This window comes from Cavia porcellus, unplaced genomic scaffold (genome assembly GCF_034190915.1).
Source record: "Cavia porcellus strain 051 isolate PalLab524CR breed Dunkin Hartley unplaced genomic scaffold, mCavPor4.1 scaffold_4, whole genome shotgun sequence".
Lineage (NCBI taxonomy): Eukaryota > Metazoa > Chordata > Mammalia > Rodentia > Caviidae > Cavia > Cavia porcellus.
Window position 1 is genome coordinate 27,406,077 of NW_026947487.1, and position 9,237 is coordinate 27,415,313.

Sequence of the window (9,237 nt, forward strand, 5' to 3'; positions counted from 1 at the left end):
ACTTGAGCTGGTGGAAAAACTTGCCACTATCTACATGATGTCAGTTTTATATGCATGCAGAATGAAAGAGTTGTGGGATCTAGAGTCTCCTAGGTTTCAGAAGAAGTAGGAGGCCAGGTAGTGTGGCCTCTAGAGGGAAGTACATGAAGTTGTGAGAATGAAGCCAAAAGTTAAGTAGATACTCCAGGAAACTGGAGATGTGAGAAAGGTGGAACTTCTGAGGAAAACTCAGACATTGTTAAGCTAGCTCAAGAGAAATCGTGAGAGCAGAAACTGGCAACATGACAGAGGTCATTCAAGCCCTTTGGTATTGTCTCATCATCACAACTTGCCCTGGATACTGGACACGAAGCTACAGAATTTAACTTTTGCCCTGCTGGGTTTCTGTCGTGAGTGTCTAGAGCACTCTGAACTCCGGGCAAGGTAAACACGCACGCCTTGTCGGGACACGGGGGGTACAGCGCTTGGAAAAGAAAGACAGGAGAGACACCTTTGCTGTCTGCACCGCGTTACACTGCACTGCACTGCACTGTACGCACAATCTTTATTTTAGGATTCATATATAGTAAACCCGATCAATTCACAGAGCCCAGATAATTAAGTAGTGAAAAGGCATTCTTTGTGGCAAGCTACAACGTGACAGACTACAATGTTTATTCTAAAACTATCTAAGTGAAGTAAATAATCACAACCAGTTCTCACAACTTCTCTAGCCCAGGAAGAAATTCATTAGCTCAAGAATGTTGTTAATTTGTCTGCTGTTAGTGTCACAAAGGGTGGCCAGCCACTTCCTCAAGACTTCTGCAAAACAAAGCCAGCTCACAGTATGGATTCCAGAGGGTGAGGGCTCACTGAGAACAGGCATTCCCGTTCTACCTCCTTCTCGCATACCAGGGCGGCTATTGTAAATTGCAGGTTAGAGGGGGTTGGGCCTACAAAGTGACACCTCATCCCCCACACTTCCTTCCTTTTTATTTTTTAACAACAATTTCCATAAGATCAGGTTATTAATAGCATTTCGTCTTATGCAGTAAAAATACACAAGAACTATGGCAATGAGAACTATAATTAAACTAAGTCCCATGCCACTAAAAGTGTGGGTTATGCTCTGCCAGATTCCTTTGGAATCTAATCCTTTCAAAGATTGAGCAAGCAATTGCGCGAATTGTGCTAGGGATTCATCATCATTTTGCTTTGCAAAATCCTTGTCAATTTGATTATGCAAAGATTCTATTTCCTCCTGGGCAGAGGTGTTTCCATTTAAATACATTCTAATCATTTCCCATTCATGTTCTGTCTGATTATAAGGTCGTTGGGTTATACAGAAAGTAGTTGAATTCCAATCACATTTTAAAAACACTTGATGCTGAAGAGCCAATATTTTTCTACCCATCCATTCAACTGTTTGTTTAAGGAGGTCTATTTGTTGTTGTAGTTTGGCGTTTATTTGCCACTGAGTTAACCAAAGTTCATGAGAATTCTCATGCCATAATTCGACAACATGTTTTTCTTGCAAAGAGGTATGTAAAGCTACTCCTGAGACTGCTGCTAGAGAGGCTACAGTTATCAGACTTAACAGTACAGCAACCACTATTCTAATAAATCTTTTTGTACGTTTTAACAGATGTTTAAAAAATTCAGTAGTAACAGAAATTACCGGGTCTTGAGACCAAGGTCGAGTTAAATTTACAGGCAACCAAATATGAGTTTTTTGTTGTAACAGCATAACTGTATAAGGCTTAGTGAAATTTAGTGTGCTATTTAAGCATGTAAACAATTGACAATTTAAACAAGTACAAGAAAAATGTGTAAAATTAAAAGTTCCCACTAAAAAGACATAAGGTAGAGGTGCACAAACAGTAATATTATACATTTTAAACCTAGTAAAATTATAAGTAGTAGATACAGATCGACTAGTCCCTGAATATGAAACATTGTACAAGGTTACAGGTTGCATAGCGGCTGGGATCTTCCAAATATGATTTTGAAGGTGATGAGGGTATTCTTCGGCTGCAACAGCAGGGTTAGCGATTCCACCATCTCCCCACCACAAGAGAGCCGTCTTTTGTTGAAATATAGGAGCTCCGTCAGTTATTTTCTTTGGATCTGGAAGACTATACACAACAGAGAGATTACATCTTGTCTCATTCCATTCAGCACATCCATTAACGAATTTTCCAAATGGTCCCCAAATAATATACCCATCAATATTTTTAGCAAATTTTCCCATACATAGTTGCCAAATTATGGGATTATAAGAAATATTTTTATAAGTGAATTCAGGGCATACAGGAAATGTATTTGTATCAGGTGCTGTTAAATTTTTCCAGGTAACATTAAAGGTTTGAGCAGCCAAGGCTTGAAGCCTTGTCCTTTTGTTGCCTGCTTTTATTCCATGTTGAATCCAATACTGCCATCCCAGAGGGATGCAAGGCGGTTCCCCAATGCAAATAGGCCTTTGATTACCATAATAAGTAAAATTGAATAGTGTCCCATCATCTTGATTGTGGGGGGTTAAATCAGCCCACGGTGCTGACAAAATTTCTCTAGGTGTGGTATAAAGTAAAATATCACTAGTTCCCCATTTTACAGGTTCTAATAAAGGGGGATTTGGAATATATGCCCAGTACGAATGTGGAGGTACCTCAGTCCCCGACGCAACAGTGAGCAAGGCACATAAAGCTAAAAACAAGTTTTCAGGGTTTAAAGGCTTTCCTGCTTGAAGGACAAGCCGTTGCCCTTCTATGGTCAATTTCTTTAATTGTCCCCATGTAGGGAGGGGATTTAAATTTGGTCGCTGTGAGCGGCGGGATTTTCTTAGCTTTAATCTGGCCATGGCTGCGATAGGAACAAGCTCAGCATCCTCAGCCTCTAGCTGGTTTCGCGCTCGCTTCTGAAGGCACGGTTCCGGTTCCTTGGGGAGTTGTCTCCGGGGCTGGTGAACAGGATCTGGAGACGCGGGTCCTGATCCATCGTCCAGGGACCCACTGCTGAATTCCATTTTCTGTGGAGATATAACCAAAACCTTTCCCCCTATAGAGCAATGTGCCCCTCTCCCATTCAGCCTCTGGAGCTGTTTTAGTCCAAATAGGTTCATTAATCACAAAAGGCTGTTGTTGCTGTTCAAAATGTTTTTCAGCTCTTGTTAATATTTCACCTTGTGGTAAATTGAGAAAATTTAAAATAAACAATGCTTGATGCAGTAATGTTTTTGGACTGTTTTGCAATTTAAACAGTATTGGTATCTGAATATCCTCCTGACTCCTCCTTTTTAATTTTTTAATTTGTAACTTAAGAGTGCCATGTGCTCTTTTAACAATAGCTTGACCCTGGGGGTTATATTCAATCCCTGTAATATGAATAATATTATGGAGATCGCAAAATTGTTTAAATGTTTTGCTAGTATAAGCAGGTCTATTATCTGTTTTGATTTTAGAAGGAATTCCCATAACTGTAAAAGTCTCCAATAAATGTACAATAACATTTTTAGTGGATTCTCCCTGTTGAGCAGTAGCCCATAGAAATGAAGAATAGGTATCAATAACTACATGTACATAAGAAAGCCGGCCAAAAGAAGGTACATGTGTAATATCCATTTGCCATAACTCATTAGGTTGAATTCCTCGAGGGTTGACACCTGCGGGAATAATTCTTAAATGTAATGGTCTACAAATAGGGCAAGCTTTTACAATCTGTTTAGCTTTTGTAAAAGGTATCTTATATTTAAGATGCAAATGTCCTGCATTTGCATGATTAAATTGATGTTCTTCAACGGGTGTGGTGAACATAACTAAGGAATCCACTGCATTGTTACCTGATACTAATGGTCCGGGTAACTGAGAATGAGAACGTAAATGAGTAATAAAATAAGAATGATTTCTTTTTTGAACATGTATTTGTAAATTTTGAAATAAAGACAATAAAGCAGGCTTATTAGAATATAACACAGCTGAATAGATATTTGTCACTACTCCAACAGAATAGGCCGAATCGGCTATAATATTAATAGGTTGGTTATGAAAATCTAAAAACACTTGTAATATAGCAAAAAGTTCATTTTGTTGTACAGAGTTAAAATTTGTCTGACGTACCCAGTAAGATTTTTGAGTCCAATATGCAGCTTTATTTTTAGATCCATCTGTAAATATAGTCAAAGCTTGTGGAATTGGCTGTACAGCTAATAAGGTATTAACCACAAATTGTTGACGTCTAAAAAAAATCCCATAATTTACTTTTAGGAAAATGATATGAAAAAGTTCCCATGAAATCTGCTAAAGCAATTTGTAAGGTTTCAGTAATTGACAACAAATATTCCCATTGTTCCTTAGTTAAAGGGATAACTATATTGTTTATATCTTCTCCTATCAAAGTTATAGAACGAGCTCTACCATTCATAATTAAAGCTGCAACCATGTCAATATAAGGCATAACATTTTTAGATTGCTTAGTTTTAGTGAATACCCATTCTACTGGCATAGCATTTTGACCTAAAACTGCAGAGGGATATTGAAAAGTATTAATAATATATAAAGTTAGAGGCAATTTAGGATCAATCCTAATTAAAAATGCATCCTTAATTCGTTGTTCTACAAACTGTAATTCTTGCTCGGCTTTTGTTGTTAAAGAACGAGGGCTGGATGGATCTGAAGAGCCCTGTAGAGTAGCAAACAAATGCTGTAATGCATGGGTAGGAATACCTAGTGTGGGACGAAGCCAATTAATATCCCCTAATAATTTTTGAAAATCATTTAAAGTGGATAACTTATCTCTCCTAATAGACATTTTTTGTGGAATCACCTTTTGTCTAGTAAGAATATATCCCAAATAATGACTAACTTCTTCCTTTTGAATTTTATCCTGTGCTATTACAAGTCCAAACGGAGAAAAATATTGAGGTAAAGTTTTTAAAATATCTTCTAAAACATTTTTATCACTATATGAGAATAAAATATCATCCATGAAATGAGCCGTATAAACCTGAGGCCATCGTGCACGCACTGGTTTTAATGCTGCATCAACATAAATTTGACATATAGTTGGGGAATTTTTCATTCCTTGGGGTAAAGTCCTCCATTGATATCTTTGATAAGGTCTTTGATAATTTGTTTGAGGAATTGAAAAAGCAAACCGTTTTCTATCTTCTGGATGTAATGGGATGTTAAAAAAACAATCTTGCAAATCTATAACATATACAAACCAACCAGCAGGGAGCGCTGAGGGTAAAGGAATACCGGGCTGAAGGGCTCCCATTTGAATTAAGGATGAATTTACAGCACGTAAGTCCGTTAAAAGTCTCCACTTGCCTGATTTCTTTTTTATCACAAATATTGGAGAATTCCAAGGAGATGTGGATGGTTCTATGTGATGTAGAAAAAGCTGTTGATCAATCAATTCCTGCGCTGCCTGTAACTTTTGAGTAGTCATAGGCCACTGATCTATCCAAATTGGGTCATCATTTTTCCAATTAAGCTTTAAAGGATTCATTTCCCTAGGCTGTAGAAACATGCAAAATATTAAAAATGTATATAAGCTCCCCATTGTTCTAATACATCTCTTCCTAAAATAGAAACTGGTACCTCTAAGATATAAGGTTTAATAACAGCAACTTGACCCTCTTCATTTTTTATATGTATATGCATTGTGGCTTGTCCAATTGTATTTACTGGAGTTTTACTTACTCCTTTTATATTACATGGAATAATAGTATAAGTAATATGAGAAGGCCAATCAGTAGGTTTAACAATAGTAATATCCGAGCCTGTATCTATAAGAGCCTGAATTTTCTTATGCTCAATAAAAATATTAATAAGAGGTTGTTGTTGAGATAATTTAGCTGTCCACATTACATTAATAGGGTTAGTGCTGCCGAACCCTCCTGTTCGCTGAACAACAGAGGATCCTATTGGGATATAAGGCAGTAAAATGAGTTGAGCTATACGTTCTCCCTTTAATAATTTATAATCTGTAAGTGAGGACATCAGAATCTGAATTTCTCCAGTATAATCTGCATCTATAATTCCTAAGTGAACAGTAATGCCTTTTTGATTTAAACTAGATCTACCCGTGAGCAAGCCAAAAGTTCCCGCAGGCAGAGGACCAAAAATTCCTGTAGGAATTCTCACGGGAGATTGTCCTCCTCTTAATTCTACATCTTTTAAGGCTGGTATGTCCACTGCGGCACTGTGTTGGGTGGCTGGCTGTAGGGAGAATACGGTAGAGTTACCCCATTGATTTGTCCGGGGCCCGGGGTAGGGCCCGTTCTCCCGTTTCCCTTTTGTTCAGCTGAATTAACTTGTTTACTCCTGCATTCACGAGCCCAATGATTTCCCTTCTTGCATTTTGGACATAAGCCAGGAGCTCTAGATCTCTTTTTTTGATCATTGCCTACAAGTTTTGGACAGGCCCTCTTTACATGTCCTATCTGACCACAATTAAAACATTTTAAAGACTGTTCCTTTTTAGATTGCCAATTAGTCCACGTGGTTGCCATGGTCTCAGCAAACAGTTGCATTTTCCTAGATTCTGAATTTAAATCTTTACATTGTTTTATAAAATTGTCAATCGTTCCAGTATCTTTTATTGGAATTAAAGCCCTTTTGCATTCATCATTAGCATTTTCAAAAGCTAACATTTTTAAGAGATGCTCTTGTAAGTCTTGTCCCACTACTGTTTTTTCTATAACATTTTGAAGTCTTGCAACGAACTCAACATACGGTTCATTGGCTCCTTGCAGAACTTTAGCCCAAGATCCATATTCTGATCCTTTAGGCCGTATTTTATCCCAAGCTTTTAAAGCAATATCTTTTAATTGAGCATGAATCTCTCTTGGAGCTCCTGCCTGATGCTCAACAGTATCAAAGAAACCTGTACCAGAGAGCATGGGATAAGAAAGGAGTCTAATATTCGGATCTCGATCGTCAGCATTTTGTCTTGCCTTTTCCGCACAACCTTCCATAAACCACATGTGCCACTGTAAATATTCTGGCTCCTTTAAAAGAATTTTGGCCAAGGCTTTCCAATCATAAGGAGCAAGATTACCATAGTGATCTGCTACCGATGTTATTAATTCTCTAGTGTAATGAGCCTGAGGGCCATAAAGGGTTACAGCCTTTTTTAATTTTGCTAAATCATCCATATTAAATGCTTCCCATCTAGGGGGAACTGCCTCTCCATCTATTGGCTGAGGTCTGATTACAGGGAAAGCAAAGGCAGGCTTTTCCTCATCAGAATCCCCTAATTTTGGTAAATCAGCCAAAGCTAGCTTGGCTTTACTCCAATTAGGGTTAGATGGAGGAGGTGCAGAGGGAACTACAGGCGGGTTCTGCTTAACGGAGAGTTGTTTCACCTCTTGTGTTAAATGCTGTATAGCCTGTAAAATTGGGCGATTGTCATAATTTGATATTGCTGCGGCAGCTAAAGCTGAGTCGGCTGTAGTGGATTTTACTTTTAGTTTGGACGCCTTTTCACTACTTAAAGCGATAGCGTCATTTTGAACTACATTCTGCTCCTCCTCTGTGAGGGGCAATTCCTGAATAACTGGCTTAATTTCTAGTTGAAGATTTTCTACAATATGTTCATCTTCCATAGCTTTTAATAAAGAGTACACAACCGACCAAATAGCCCAAAAACGTAAAGGAATCTTCTCCTCCTGTTGCATAGCCCTTTCTATACTAACCCTTGCCTTCCTCCATACTTCTACATCCAAAGTTCCTTCATCTGGAAACCAAGGATTATATTCTTTAATTGTATCAATACACATATCCAAGTCAGCTGACCTGAGCGATATGCCATATATAGATAATAAATGTTTAAGAATTTTTAAGAAAGGAGAGGAAGCAGATTGTCCCATTTCCCCGTAATAAAATTATACTTACCTTCCTAAGCGACCTTCGGAGTCCCTGAATTCGGGCGCCACTTGTCGTGAGTGTCTAGAGCACTCTGAACTCCGGGCAAGGTAAACACGCACGCCTTGTCGGGACACGGGGGGTACAGCGCTTGGAAAAGAAAGACAGGAGAGACACCTTTGCTGTCTGCACCGCGTTACACTGCACTGCACTGCACTGTACGCACAATCTTTATTTTAGGATTCATATATAGTAAACCCGATCAATTCACAGAGCCCAGATAATTAAGTAGTGAAAAGGCATTCTTTGTGGCAAGCTACAACGTGACAGACTACAATGTTTATTCTAAAACTATCTAAGTGAAGTAAATAATCACAACCAGTTCTCACAACTTCTCTAGCCCAGGAAGAAATTCATTAGCTCAAGAATGTTGTTAATTTGTCTGCTGTTAGTGTCACAAAGGGTGGCCAGCCACTTCCTCAAGACTTCTGCAAAACAAAGCCAGCTCACAGTATGGATTCCAGAGGGTGAGGGCTCACTGAGAACAGGCATTCCCGTTCTACCTCCTTCTCGCATACCAGGGCGGCTATTGTAAATTGCAGGTTAGAGGGGGTTGGGCCTACAAAGTGACACCTCATCCCCCACAGGTTTCAGTCTTGCTTTGTGTCTAGGTGTCCCACTAATGCCTCATGCAGTCGTAAGTGGGGCTTTTTCAGAGGTGCCTGGATCTAAAATGTGTGACACTGGAATTGATTCTTGGTGTGATGCTAAGATCAAGGGTGCTAGGTCTAAGGGTGTCAATGTTACCTGCCTTAAGTAGCCTGGATAAGATAAAAGGAGTAGAAAGACCCTTGTAAGGTCCTTTACTTGCTTGATTTTGCCATCTTCTGCCTGCCATGAACTGTTTTCTCCTCTACCATTCCCCTTTGCCAAACCATCTGACCTTGGAGCCAGCTGATTATAGATTAAAACCTCTACAAACTGTGAACTACTTGAATCTTTCTCCCATTAATTTGGATGTCAGAATATTGTCTCAGTATGAGTAAAGTGACTAAGACACTTTGGTTCTATTTATTTCTATACCGATTCCTCCCTTTGGGAATGACAGTGTTTGCCCCATGCCATTGTAAACTTTCTCTTTTATTTTGATTTTTACAGATATGGTTAAACTTTACTTTGACTCTTAGAGGAGACTCTGGATGTGGACTTTTCAGCAATGCTAGAACTATGAAGAATTTGGCAACTCTTTGAGCTAGACTAAATGCATTTTGCATAAATAGATGTGCACGAGTTTTTTGAGAACTGAATAGAATTATCGTGGTTTAGGCCAAGAATTTTTCTCAAAGCCCTCATGTGCTAATGGAGAGGGCCTTTTGATGATGATTGAATTATG

General features: G+C 38.8%; 1 protein-coding gene across 1 annotated transcript; it reads right to left on the minus strand.

Annotated features, from left to right (window-relative positions):
• Positions 1 to 491: 491 nt before the first annotated feature.
• Positions 492 to 8,426, minus strand: LOC134475677 (endogenous retrovirus group K member 13-1 Env polyprotein-like). The gene is made up of 2 exons (XM_063246920.1): positions 7,875 to 8,426; positions 492 to 3,004 (listed from the first exon to the last, which is right to left on the minus strand). Exon 2 carries the CDS (start codon positions 2,999 to 3,001, stop codon positions 917 to 919), a length of 2,085 nt encoding a protein of 694 aa, XP_063102990.1. The 5' UTR covers positions 3,002 to 3,004; positions 7,875 to 8,426; the 3' UTR covers positions 492 to 916.
• Between the last annotated feature and the right edge of the window lie 811 nt (positions 8,427 to 9,237).